The sequence below is a fragment of the Phyllobates terribilis genome, unplaced genomic scaffold, assembly GCF_046119375.1.
Source record: "Phyllobates terribilis strain yellow unplaced genomic scaffold, ASM4611937v1 Scaffold_2__4_contigs__length_985480577, whole genome shotgun sequence".
Taxonomy (NCBI): Eukaryota; Metazoa; Chordata; class Amphibia; order Anura; family Dendrobatidae; genus Phyllobates; species Phyllobates terribilis.
This window is the reverse complement of record NW_027362762.1, coordinates 72591623-72606362: the sequence shown is the minus strand read 5'-3', so window position 1 is coordinate 72606362 and position 14740 is coordinate 72591623. Positions and strand designations below refer to the sequence as shown.

Sequence of the window (14740 nt, the reverse complement as noted above, 5' to 3'; positions counted from 1 at the left end):
AGGAGTGCAGATGAACGCTGGGAAGAAACTGCTGTTGAGGCTAGGGGATGCTGCAAAGTGAGAAAATGGCATTGCCCGGGAAGTGGGAGGCGTAGGGAAGCTGCAATGCCAAAAGAAAACACGCTACAGCATGATTGGCTGAGGGAATAGGGGGTTGACCGCATCAGAACTAAATTTGAATCCTGGCACCAGAAGGACCGTGATGGGTCATGGGAAGGACCGGGAAGGCGGCAGAACCAAGAGCACCTCTAGAGAAGACTAGAAGATGACAAAAGTCAGAAAAGGCACATGTAAGATCTCTGAAAGGGAAAAAGATTGGACTGCAGGGAGCGTGCGCCACAGAGGATGTGGGCTGGGAGCTAACTCAACACAACGGGATGTTTGAAGATCTGTCTGCCTGTCCTGAAGAGGCTTGATTCATTTCATGGTCCAAGTTTTCGGCTTGGTCTTCGTTCCATGCAGTGCGCTAGGGTCTAGGGGGTGGGCGAGCAGGAGACCAGGGACAAGGACTGTCCTCACTAGTACCTGAATGCTGACTGTGTTAGGACAAGGAAAGGTTCCTACCATCCAGACTAGAGAAGCTACGGTCTTACCACTGGCAAACTATGCTCTTTTTTTCCCTTTCTAGAGGAGAAGATTAGAATAAAAATAACTAAAAAATACCATTGACAGAAACGGGTCTGGAGACTCCAGACCCCGTCTGCCTCCTTAGTGACACTAAGCTAAACTGAATAGCTTATTGCCAGTAGGTGGGTGTAACCTGCTGAGGAGGAGCTGATTATTATTTTTCTCTAGGCTGTAATCCTTAGTGTAATGGTTTCCTGTGTCCCTCAATGAAAAAAATTATATTCTTTGGTGACGATTTTATTTATCTGGAGCCCTCTGCAAAACATCCCCTGTATAATCTGATACTGAATATCCGTTTAAGTTCACTCATTTCATATTACTCTCATTCATTGTACCAATTGCAGGGACTTACTGAGGGCAATGATTTTATTCAGTGAACCCATTGCCAGGACTCATGTATACACGCTGTTTTCTCAGCTCTCACTAATGTTTCTGCCCACAATAAGAGGGCGATTAGTATCAGAGGACCGTACGCAGCAAATTGCCGGGTACTTAATTTATCGTCTTCTCTGTTTCTAGCTCATTAGCTAAAGAAATGTAACACGTATTGATTTTCCTATTTTCTCAGCTTTTGATTTAAGGAGGTTTTTGTCGACTGAAAGCGAACAACTGATTTGGAAAAGTGAAGGTCTGCCCCCCGATGAGCTGTCGGTGGAGAACGCACTGGTCATTTTACAGGTAATAATGACATTTGTTGTTCGGAGTGAATGGATCGAGTTGTTTACAATGTTTTTTTCCAATAATTTTGCCAGAATTTTTGCCGAACCAAAGTCATTTATTTTTCCTCTCTTTCAGAAACGTGCAATACTAATGGTTTGATGTTGTTGGCTAGGTTTTGTAAATAATTGCAAAAAAAAAAAAAACCCCAAAACTATTTTACACAAACAGAACTGTAACGGGTCTGGGAGGCGGAACCTCTGGGCTACTATACAAGGGAGCGGTCCTTGTAAGGGAGCGGGTGGCGACCAGGCAGGCAGTCACAGCAGGTGACCGGGACAGTCCCTGGGTGTACGGGCAGGAGGTCACGGCAAGTGATCAGGGCAGTCTCTGGAAGAACGGGCTGGAGGTCACGGCAAGTGACCGGGGCAGTCTCTGGAAGAACGGGCTGGAGGTCACGGCAAGTGACCGGGGCAGTCTCTAGGTAAAGGGTAGGTACGACCTGTGATGGCTGAACCTCCAGGTAGGCTAGCAAGGCAGATGGAGGATGTGTGCTCCCAGGTGAGCAAGCGAGAGTCTCTGGAATAGCAGGTGGTCACAGCACGTGACGGCGGAGCCTCCAGGTAGGCACGCAGGCAGGTAGCGGAGAAGCGCTCCCAGGTGAGTGGGCAAGAGTCTCTGGAATAGCTGGTGGTCCCAGCACGTGACAGCGGAACCCCCGGGCTGGCAAGCAGGCAGGTAGCGGAGAAGCGCTCCCAGGTGAGCGGGCAAGAGTCTGGAATAGCTGGTGGTCACAGCACGTGACAGCGGAGCCTCCGGGCAGGCAAGCAGGCAGGTAGCGGAGAAGCGCTCCCAGGTGAGCGGGCAAGAGTCTGGAATAGCTGGTGGTCACAGCACGTGACAGCGGAGCCTCGGGGCAGGCAAGCAGGCAGGTAGCGGAGAAGCGCTCCCAGGTGAGCGGGCAAGCTGGTCCATAGACAGACTGACCGGAGTTGTAAGGCAGACCGTCGGACCTCAGGCAAGCAGGCAGGTAGCTGATGTGCGCTCCCAGGTGAGCGAGCAAGTTGGTCCTTAGACAGACTGACCGGAGTTGTAAGGCAGACCGTCGGACCTCAGGCAGGCAGGCAGGTAACAGGAAATCAGGCAGGATTAGGACAGCAAGCTGGCAGGAATCTGGCAGGTAACTGGCAGGTAACTGGCAACGGGACCTGAGGGCTGAAGCAGAGTAGAACGGTGCAACAACATTGCTCGGGCACCTCCATTTTGGAGGAGGTGCCTTATATATGGTAAAGTCCTCCGGCCATTGGCCGGGGACTCCTTAGGACGGCGCGCGCGACCCCTTTAAGAGGGAGGGAGGGCGCGCGCGCGCGCCCTAAGCACAGTGGCCGGGAAGGAGCGCGCGCTGCCAGCAGAGCGGGAGAGGGACGCCGGGCACGGAGCAGAGCGGTGAGGGGAACAGCGTCCCTGCCTAGCAGAGGGCAGGGACGCCGGCACTACAAGAACGTCTTCAGATCATCCTAATTTCTGGGGAACCAAGCACACGTGTCATCACAGCAGACTTACCCAAATAGGCCGTCCATGACCCACAGAGCAGATACCAAGCTCCCTGCCAATTTCCGAGAATCGGGTTCACTCAACAAATGAAAAGTGCTACGTTTTGTAGAAACTGCAGCCGCCGTACCTGCCTCACTCAGCGAGAGCCCGCAATTTAGCATTCGTCATCTGTCTCTGGAACATGGGTTTACCTGTGCCTCAATTTAGCGATGCCATAAGTGGCCCACTTACAAAACTGATACTGCGACGCCTGACTGAGGACCACCAGAACTATCGGACAGAATTTGCAGAATAGGTGACATCCACCCCTGCCTTCAAAAAAACCATGGTGCTCTTCACTGATGGGAAGAAGTTTAGTATCAGCACTTTGGGTAATGGGGGAACTCTTTGGGTTTGTGTTGAGTTGAAATTTTCTACAATGACACATTTCCTTCGTTCACCAGAAATAAGGACGAACTCAAGATTCTGCTTGGGTAACGCTACTCCTTATCGAAGAGAAATCACTGTTTTAAAATGAGAGATTGGGGTAACGTGGAGAATGACAAGCCAAGCCTGGCATGTCAGAGTGAGGAGACTTTATAAGCCCTGCATGCTCCTCTGGGAAATTAAATATGCAAATTGTCTCTTCAGAGAGGAAGAGGACTAGAACTCTTGTGCCACCTATTGGAAGCCGCAATCCCAAAAGTCAATATCGACTCTTTCACGAGACTTGCAATTTGATTTAAGATAAAAGCCAAACCAGAATCTCTATTTGCAGACACGGTGTTTTGGGGTGTTGCCCCTCATCAGTGCAAAGTATGAGATCTGATTTGGCTAGGTGAGAGTTTCTGGACTGGTGTCGAAGGAGTAATGTTTCTCCTCATGAACAATGACAATCCAAGCCTGGCATGTCAGAGTAAGGAGACTTTTAAGCCATGCATGCTCCTCTGGGAAATAAGTTCTAGTCCTCTTCCTCTCTGAAAAGACAAATTGCATATAAAATGAGAGATTAAAAGTATTAACATTAAAAGTATTAACGTGAAATTCTTTACCAGTTTAGTGTGTCGCACCCTTACCTTCCCAAGATGCCTCCATGTTGCTGACATGATCTATCGGTTTTCCATCTTCCCCCAACAGCTTGTGGGTAAAATTGGATCAATGTCTGTCAAACCATTTCCATTGCCGGTACTGGCGAGCTTTTTTTTTTTTTTGCATTTTTCGGGCACCCTGTGTATATGTTTACAACACTTTTTTATATCTGTGCTGCTCGTAAGGACGCAATAAGTCTGTCTTTGGAAACTTTAAAAAACTAAATAAAGTATGACATCGTTTTCAGAAAACGTTTGATGTGTCAAAGTGCTTTGAAAAAAAGTTTCAAATTATTGAGGGTCAAGGTGCTGAGACCCCCACATATCACTAAAACAGGGGGGCAGAACTGAAGGTGGACACCAAGGACTTCTTCAGTCTCTGAGCTCTCAGCTGAGGACTCGCACCCCTTCAATTTTCCAGCCATTAGGGGTCTTAGCACCTGGACCCCCACTAATCAAAACTTCTGGCAAGTGAAAAGTTTTCTAAAACTGCAGTTACTCTTTAAATAAAATATATGAAACCTGCCACATCTACGGGTGGATAGAAAAGTTATATGTATCTTGCGACCAGCCCCGGCGGTGCTTAGTTCTACCTAAAGCATTTAGGGGGGACATTTGGGCGTTGTCAGCTGGATCTTTAGACTAACGCCTAATGTGTATGGTCATCAATGTGCTCTGAATGTCTCTAATTGATAAAGCCGTATGATAATCACCTTCTTTTTGTATGTTTGATGTTTTGACCACTTTTCTGTATTTTTCCATTCACACATTTACATTTCGCCATTGTCTTCGCCGAGTTAGATCTGTTCTTTGAAACCATCGGTAAGAACAAAAAACACCCTGGCCTCCCTCACTTCTCTCCTTTCCTGAAGTTTTTGGACTCCATCTATCGGCCTCTCTATTATTTAGGGGCTCCTTCACACACACAATATTTTGTCAGCATTTTTTCAAACAAATTAGTAAAAAAAAAAAATGCCACAAATGAAATGCTTTTAACAGCGTATTTTACAAACATTATTGTGGCTTTTTTTTATTTTGAGAGATTTAAAAGATGCTTTTTTTCCTGCCATTTTTGAAGTCCTTTAGAAAAGTAAGAAAAAGCATCAGACCCACACCATACTGCTTGTACACGTATGTCGTCACACGTCCGACGCCAGGCTCAGGTGCTGAGCCCGTTGAACAGCAGATTTTGCCCGTGATACAAAAACAAAGCATTTTAAATTGGCACACCTTTTTTTTTTCTTAGTCACTGACCCTCCCCTAAGAATTGTAATAAAAAGTTATCATAAAGTCTTATGTACCCCGATATGGTACAAATTAAACCATCAGCTCACCACCAAATAAAAAGCCCTCACACCGCTCCATTGATGGAAAGATGAAATTGTTACAGGTCTCCGAAAATTATATGTATACATATATACATTATATAGGAGTTTACAAGTTTTTGATTTTTTTCCTCACTACTTAAAGGGGTATTCCCATCTCCAAGATCCTATCCCAATATGTAGTAGGTGTAATAATAATAATATCTGTAAATGCCTCCAATTAGAAATGTAGTATAGTTCTTCTGATTCGCTATGTCGCTTACCCCATGTGTGCAGTAGCTTTGGTATCCATGGTTACGACCACTAGCAGCTAACTGTCACTATGAGTGGTCGTAACCATGAATACCTAAGCTACTGAAATGCCCTGCACATGGGGTAAGCGACATAGTGAATCAGAAGAACTATACTACATTTCTAATTGGAGGTATTTGGTAATATTATTATTAATGCACCTACTACATATTGAGATAGGATCTTGGAGATGGAAATACCCCTTTAAATAAAATAAATCTTTAGAAGTTTAGCATCTCTGCGCTAATCTTGACCTGAAGAATCATATTTCCAGGTCACTTTTACCACACAATGAATGCGGTAAAAACAAAACTCATAAAACTATAGCAGCGTTGTTTTTTTTAATCTCCATTATATCACACTGGGGGCGTTTTTATTTTTCCATTTTCCAGTACAGTGTATCAGTAAAATGAATGATGTCATTCAAAAACTACAACTCGTCCCACAAAAAAAGAACAATCCTTCCTTCCGGAAAAATAAAAGTTACAGCTTTTAAAAAAAGGGTTAGGAAAAATGCAAAAGTGCGAAACCGGAAAATCGCTCAAGGATGAGAGAGAAGATTAAAGAAAAAGATGCCACGAAAATAAAATAATTTGTTTTTACCGACTTTGAAGTAACATCCGACGCTATTGTTTTTGACGGAAAATACTGTTGAAAAAGCTACAGAACGCTGTGTGTGAATCCAGCCCTAACAATAATCCTTAAAATTTGGTTGTAAAATTAGTGGTAATACTTCTAAATGAATGATTTGCACCAGTCCTTTCATGGCTCCCGGCCTGTAGAAGGCGTGATTGCTTATGTAGGTGCTATTTGTCTAGGAGATGGTCATCCCACACTGGTGTACACAAGATCTCTGGCTGCTGTCACCTGTAAATAAGTGATCAGCGCTAGGGACAATGGATCGAGCTGACACACCAGATTATCACGTGTTTGGGATGTGTACATACATACATACAAAATAATATATATACAGTCATGGCCGAAAGTGTTTGCACCCTTGAAATTGTTCCAGAAAATGAAGGATTTCTCCCAGAAACGTATTGCAATTACACATGTTTTGTTAGACACATGTTTATTTCCTTTTGTGTGTATGGGACCAACACAAAAAAAACAGAGAAAAAATTGGACATAACTTCACACAAAACCCCCAAAATGGGCCAGACATAATTGTTGCCACCTTTCCAAAATTGTGGGCTTTGTTTCAAGCATGTGATGCTCATTCAAGCTCACCTGTGGCAAGTAACAGGGGAGGGCAATATGTAAATCACACCTGAAACCAGATAAAAAGGGAAGAAGTTGACTCAATCGTTGCATTGTGTGTCTGTGTGCCACACTAAGCATGGAAAACAGAATGAGAAGAGAACGGTCTGAGGACTTGAGAACCAAAATTGTTGAATAATATCAACTATCTCAAGGTTACAAGTCCATCTCCAGAGATCTTAATATTCCTTTTGTCCACAGTGCGCAACATAATCAAGAAGTTTACAACCCATGGCACTGTAGCTAATCTCTCTGGACGTGGACAGCAGAGAAAAATTGATTGCGGTTGCTTTTCCATCATCTGGACTATCCTGCGTTGCAACCTTTCAAGTTCCAAAGAAAATCGAGCTGTTCTGCTGTCTCGGGGTGCATAAGTGTCAGTGCGAACAATCTATTGACATTTGAATGAAATGAAATGCTATGGCAGGAGACCCAGGAGGACCCCACTGCTGACACAGAGACATAAAAAAGCTAGACGCAGTTTGCCAAAATCCTTCTGGGAAAGCGTCTTGTGGACAGATGAGACAAAGATAGAGCTTTTTGGTAAAGCACATCATTCTACTGTTTATCAAAAACAGAATGAGGCCTGTAAAGAAAAGAACACAATACCTACAGTCAAATATGGTGGAGATTCACAGATGTTTTGGAGTTGTTTTGCTGCCTCTGTCTTGACTGTGTGCATCATGAAATCTGAAGATTAAGGATTTTGAGCTGCAATATACAAAAATTATGGAATCACCGGGCTCGGAGGATGTTCATTCAGTTGTTTAATGTTGTTGAAAAAAAGCAGATCACAGACATGGCACAAAACTAAAGTCATTTCAAATGGCAACTTTAGGACTTTAACAATAAAAGAAATCAAGATAAAAAATGTGGTACTCCGTAAAGGTAATAACTCTGTCTCGTCATTGGGGGACACAGGACCATGGATGTTATGCTGCTGTCCACTAGGAGGCGACACTATGCATAATCTGAAAAAGATTAACCGTGGCTCCTCCTCTGCAGTATACACCCCTGGACGGCATCAGCCTTCTCCAGTTTTTGCTTAGTGTCGCATAGGAGGCACACCTAAAACTTTTACTCCGTTTTCTCAGACGGGATTACAGATGAAGAAAAGTGGGTCTCCTGCGAGACTCCCGGCATGGCTCCTTCCTCTGCCCCCTATTATGGGGTGCAGGGTTGAAGTAGAGATGGCTATTCCCCATGTCGCTCCTTCCCCAGCCCCTCGGGTGCTGGTTCGAAGTTGAGACCCCCTCCTTCCCCAATTCCTTTTGGTTTCTGGGTTGAGGTCGAGGCGAGGATAAAGCCCCCTGATGGTGACAGCAGCACCCTCCCTAATCCCCCTCTGGGAACATTAGGTTGAAACGCCTCAGGTAGGGCCTGAACAGGCAGCACTCTGCAGCTCCCAGTAGCCAGCACACTGCAGCTGAATCCAGGGACCCCAGCCCTGCTGCGGGCTCCTGTCGGGGCCAGGGGGAGTGCAGGCAGGCATGGCACAATACAGGCAAAGGCCTCCCTGCGCCCTGTCTCTGCGGCAGCACCAGCTCTATGGTGCCTCAGGGGGACTCTTCTCAGGGCCCCCCTTCTGCTTATACCCCCACCGCTATCCTGCCTTGAAATCCGGGGGGGGGGTCCGGTTCAGATCCGACCCCCTCCCGGACTTCCGCGCCGGCCTGGAGCCCCTCTGGGCATCGGGCATCTAATTTAGACCACGGCCTAGCCGAAGCCGCCACCTCCTCTCCGCCTCCCCCGGCCCGCCCCCCGGATGACAAATATGACACTCTACAGTGTCATAGAGGGGGCGGATCCAGACTGGAGGCACGGTACCCCTTCCCACAGGAGCTCACCAAGGAATGGACAGATCCACCCAAAGTGGATCCCCCAGTCTCTAGGCTAGCACCACAGTCACTCCTTTCACTGCCAGATAGCTCAACCCTCTGGGATGCAGCAGGTGGAACGCAAGGCTCGTTCAATTTTCGAGGCCGCAGGGGCCTCCCTGGCTCCCGCGTTCTCTTCAGTTTGGGCTGCCAAGGCCATCCTGGCTTGGCCCCAAAAATTTACAAGCTAACCTCCAAGCATCTGCTCCTGAGCTGTCGGACCAAGCGGTTCAAATAGCAGTTGTAGCAGATTACATGCTTCATGCAGTTCTGCATTCAGCAAGGGGTGCGGCAGGGATAGCATCAAACGCCATCACGATTCGGCGTATCCTCTGGCTGCGGGAATGGAAACAGACGCAGCCTCAAGGAAGTCCCTCACGCACCTCCCGTACCTCAGTGGTCGACTTTTTGGCGAACAGCTGGACATGATGATATCCAACGCCACCGAGGGTATGAGTACCTCTCTCCCCCAACTGAAACTCTAAACGCACTTCCAGGAAGCGTAAACCAACTCTATTCCGATCGTTTCGGAACTCTTCGGACTGGTCCGTCTCGCGTCCAGCACAAAATTGCAACCGCTCCCCACGCAGGGACAACTCGCGGTCGACGCAAAAGTCAGACAAGACCTGGCAGTCAAAAGCAGGCTAGTCAAAGTCCAAAGGAGGAAAATCTCAGATTTCCTCCTCATCATGACTCACGGACTCCGGAAGACACCCCACCCGTAGGCGGCCGACTTTTGCTCTTTCATCAAGTCTGGCTGCCTATTACAGAAAACAGGTGGGTCAGTGAACTAGTGTCTTTGGGATACAAAATAGAGTTCACTTCCACAAACAGACTGTCTTTCTGTTCCCCCAAAGCCGCCAGCCAAGGCTCGTGCCTTCCGCCAAGCGGTCTCCTCGCTTCTTCAAGCAGGAGTCATATTACCGGTCCCCGCGGCCGAGCACTTCCGAGGGTTCTACTCCAATCTATTCGTAGTCCCCCAGAAAGGAGGCGGCGTACGGCCCATACTGGACCTAAAACAGCTCAACAAATATGTACGGGTACGTCACTTCCGCATTGTGTCCCTTCGGTCCATCATTGCGTCCATGGAGAAGGGAGAATTTCTCGCCTCCATAGACATACAAGACGCATACCTGCATATACCAATTGCACCCGCCCATCAGAGATTTCTCAGGTTCGTCATCGACCAGGACCACTACCAGTTAGTGGCTCTCCCTTTCGGACTCGCCACGGCTCCCAGAGGGTTTACCAAAGTCATGGCAGCCACCATGGATGTCCTGCACTCCAGAGGCATAGTAGTCGTTCCATACCTGGACGATCTCCTTATCAAGGCTCCTACTTTCAAGGACTACGAGCTCAGCGTCTCAATCACAATCGACACTCTGAGTCGCCTGGGCTGGTTAGTCAACCTACAAAAGTCATCACCAACCCCGAGTCAGTCTCTGACCTTCCTGGGAATGCTATTCAACCCCTTCAGTGGTCTAGTGCTCCTTCCCAAGGACAAACTGCTTCTCCGTCTAGGAGTTCGCACCCTCCTCAGCAAACCCCCTCGATCTCTCCGGTTTGCCATGAGAGTCCTTGACAGGATGATGGAGGCAATAGAAGCGGTCCCATTTGCCCAGCTTCACCTCAGGCCTCTCCAACTAGCCATCCTCAAGTCATGGGACAGGAACCCATTTTTCTCTCGACAGGGAGTTCCAGCTGACGTCGTCAACCAGGAGGTCCCTGCACTGGTGGCTCAAGCCAACCTCACTAACAAAGGGGAAATCCTTTCTCACTGGTCAATGGAAGGTTCTGACCACCGACGCGAGCCTGACGGGTTGGGGTGCGGTGCACTTACACCACAAAGCACAGTGCAAGTGGTCACCAGCGGAAGCAACCATGCCCATCAACATCTTGGAAATTCGTGCCATCCTCCTGGCGTTGAGAGCCTTCCATCACTTACTGGCAGCCTCTCACATCAGAGTACAGTCGGACAATGCCACGGCTGTGGCATATGTGAATCACCATGGGGGGACCCGCAGTGCCCAGGCGATGACGCACATTCTCCACTGGGTGGAAGACACAGGTACGGTTCTCTCTGCGGTCCACATTCCGGGTGTGGACAACTGGGAAGCAGACTTCCTCAGCCGGCAAGCAATGGACTCGGGAGAGCGGTCTCTCCATCCCGAAGTTTTTCGCCAGATCTGCCATCGCTGGGTGACTCCGGACGTGGACCTAATGGCATCCCACTTCAATGCCAAGGTCTCCAACTTCATGGCCAGAACACACGACCCGCAGGCACTAGGAGCGGACGCCCTGGTTCAGGACTGGATCCAGTTCCAGCTCCTGTACATTTTTCTACCTCTCCCCCTGATATCCAGAGTGGTGAGGAAGATCAAGCAAGAGGGAGTTCCAACCATCCTAATCACACCGGACTGGCCCAGACGTACATGGTACGCCGACATCTTACAGCTCACAGCAGACGTCCCCTGGCGTCTCCCCGACCGCCCGGATGTTCTGTCACAAGGCCCGTTCTACCACCAGAACTCAGGGGCCCTCAATTTGACGGCGTTGCCATTGAGACCTGGGTTCTAAACCAGTCAGGGTTCTCGCCGGACGTCATTGCAACCATGATCAGAGCACGGAAGCCAACCTCTGCTAAGATTTATTACCGTACCTGGAAAGCCTTCTTTACCTGGGGCGAATCTCTTAGCCAGACCCCATTCCCTTATTCCCTCCCCAGGGTACTTGGGTTTCTCCAAACGGGTCTGGAGGCCAGACTGTCCCTGGCCTCCCTTAAGAGCCAGGTGTCAGCTCTCTCAGTGCTTTTTCATAAGTGCATTGCTAACAAGCCGCAAGTAAGGACATTTCTTCAGGGGGTTTCCCGATTGGTCCCCCCCCTACAGACGCCCACTAGAAACGTGGGACCTCAACCTGGTGCTGACAGCATTGCAGGAAACACCCTTTGAACCCCTTAGTGAAGTCCCACTCCGCCTTCTATCCCAGAAAGTGGTTTTCCTGGTGGCAATCACCTCGCTACGCAGGGTGTGAACTGACAGCACTCTCCTGCAGGCGGCCCTTCCTGTTTTTTTTACCAGGACAAGGTAGTTCTCCGTACGGTCCCATCCTTCCTTCTGAAGGTTGTGTCCAACTTCCACCTCAATGAGGAAATTTCACTGCCATCCCTCTGTCCGGTCCCGGTTCATAGAGTGCAGAAGGCTCTGCATACGCTTGACCTTGTCAGGGCATTGCGTATCTATGTGTCTAGGACTGCGCCCTTCCAGAAGTCTGATTCGCTTTAACTTCTACTGGAAGGCGGTCGCAAGGGTCTGCCAGCTTCCAAAGCTACCCTTGCCAGGTGGATCAAATCCACCATACAAGAGGCCTACCGCCTCAAAAATTCTCCTCTTCCAGCAGGAATTACGGCACACTCTACACGTGCGGTAGGGGCCTCCTGGGCCATTCGGCACCAGGCTTCGGCACAACAAGTGTGTAAGACAGCCACCTGGACTAGCCTACACACATTTACCAAACACTACAGAGTTCATACCCAGTCCTCAGCAGACGCGAGCCTGGGTAGATGTGTTCTGCAGGCGGCAGTGCCCCAATTGTAGGGTCCTGTCTACACAATATTCATCCATTTCTTCCCACCCAGGGACTGCTTTGGGACGTCCCATGGTCCTGTGTCCCCCAATGAGGCGACAGAGTAAAGGAGATTTTTGTGTACTCACCGTAAAATCTCTTTCTCTTAGCCTCTAATTGGGGGACACAGCTCCCACCCTTTTGCCCGTTCCGGGCCGTTGTTATGTTGAGTTCTCATATTGTTTTTTCTTGAGCTCGCACATAGTTGCCTTTTTATAGGCATGATTATGTTATCCATGTTACTTTCCTCCTACTGCTTTTGCACAAAACTGGAGAAGGCTGACGTGTATACTGCAGAGGAGGAGCCACGGTTAATCTTTTTCAGATTATGCATAGTGTCGCCTCCTAGTGGACAGCAGCATAACACCCATGGTCCTGTGTCCCCCAATTAGAGGCTAAGAGAAAGAGATTTTATGGTGAGTACACAAAAATCTCCTTTTTTTCAGACGAAGCAGAGGGAAAAAATTATGGAATCACTCATTTCTGAGGAAAAATTATGGAATCACCCTGTAAATTTTCATTTCCAAAACTAACACCTACATCAAATTAGATCTGCTTGTTAGTCTCTATCTAAAAAGGAGTGATCACACCTTGGAGAGCTTTTGCACCAAGTGGACTGACATGAATCATGGCTCCAACACGAGAGATGTCAATTGAAACAAAGGAGAGGATTATCAAACTCTTAAAACAAGGTAGATCATCACGCAATGTTGCAAAAGATGTTGGTTGTTCACAGTCAGCTGTGTCTAAAATCTGGACCAAATACAAACAACATGGGAATGTTGTTAAAGGCAAACATACTGGTAGACCAAGGAAGACATCAAAGCGTCAAGACCAGAAACTTGAAGCAATATTTCTCCAAAACAGGAAATGCACAACAAAACAAGTGAGGAACGAATGGGAGGAAACTGGAGTCAATGTCTGTGACCGAACTGTAAGAAGCCGCCTTAAGGAAATGGGATTTACATACAGAAAAGCTAAACATAAGCCATCATTAACACCTAAACAGAAAAAAACAAGGTTACAATGGGCTAAGGAAAAGTAATCGTGGACTGTGGATGACTGGATGAAAGTCATATTCAGTGATGAATCGCGAATATGCATTGGGCAAGGTGATGATGCTGGAACTTTTGTTTGGTGCCGTTCCAATGAGATTTATAAAGATGACTGCATGAAGAGAACATGCAATTTCCGCAGTCATTGATGATATGGGGCTGCATGTCAGGTAAAGGCACTGGGGAGATGGCTTTCATTACATCTTCAATTAATGCCCAAGTTTACATTGATATTTTGGACAGTTTTCTTATCCCATCAATTGAAAGGATGTTTGGGGATGATGACATAATTTTTCAAGATGATAATGCATCCTGCCATAGAGCAAAAACTGTGAAAACATTCTTTGAAAGAAGACACATAAGGTCAATGTCATGGCCTGCAAATAGTCCGTATCTCAGTCCAATTGAAAACCTTTGGTGGAAGTTGAAGAAAATGGTCCATGACAAGGCTCCAACCTGCAAAGCTGATCTGGCAACAGCAATCAGAGAAAGTTGGAGCCAGATTGATGAAGAGTACTGTTTGTCACTCATTAAGTCCATGCCTCAGAGACTGCAAGCTGTTATTAAAGCCAAGGGTGGTGCAACAAAATACTAGTGATGTATTGGAGTGCTCTTTTGTGTGTTTGTTTTTCATGACTCCATAATTTTTTCCTCAGAATTGAGTGATTCCATAATTTTTTCCCTCTGCTTTGTCTGAAAAAAATTACCCTTACGGAGTACCATATTTTTTATCTTGATTTCTTTTAGTGTTTCTTAAAGCCCTAAAGTTGCCATTTGAAATGACTTTAGTTTTGTGCCATGTCTGTGATCTGCTTTTTTTTCAACAACATTAAACAACTGAATGAACATCCTCCGAGCCCGGTGATTCCATAATTTTTGCCTGGGGTTGTAGTGCCCAGTGTTAGAAAGCTGGGTTTGCGTCCTAGGTCATGGGTATTCCAGCAGGACAATGACCCCAAACATAGTTCAAGAAACACCCAGAAATGGATGGAAACAAAGCGCTGGAGAGTTGTGAAGTGGCAGCAATGAGTCCAGATCTAAATCCCATTGATCACCTGTGGAGAGACCTTACAATTGCTGTTGGGAGAAGACGCCTTCAAATAGGAGAGACCTGGAGCAGTTTGCAAAAGAAGAGTGGTCGGAAATTCCAGCTCAGAGGTGCAGGAAGCTTGTTGATGGTTACAGGAAGCGATTGATTGCAGTTACTTATTCCAAAACGTGTGTAATCAAATATTAAATTGAGGATGCCAACAATTTTGTCCGGCCCTTTTTTGGGGTTGTGTGTGAAATTATGGTCGATTTGCCTATTTTCTTTGTTTTGTGTGATGATCCAATACACACAAAGGAAATAAACGTGCATAGCAAAACGTGTAATTGCAATAATTTTTTATAAGGAATAGTTC

At 47.2% G+C, this 14740-nt stretch overlaps 1 protein-coding gene across 4 annotated transcripts in view; it reads left to right on the top strand.

Annotated features, from left to right (window-relative positions):
* DYNC2H1 (dynein cytoplasmic 2 heavy chain 1) overlaps window positions 1-14740 on the top strand; it is a 525522-nt gene that overhangs the window by 159153 nt on the left and 351629 nt on the right. For all 4 annotated transcript variants that reach the window (XM_073662117.1, XM_073662115.1, XM_073662114.1 and 1 more), the window contains exon 63: window positions 1196-1305. In XM_073662117.1, coding sequence (XP_073518218.1) covers window positions 1196-1305 — 110 coding nt within the window. The remainder of the gene's footprint in view (window positions 1-1195; window positions 1306-14740) is intronic.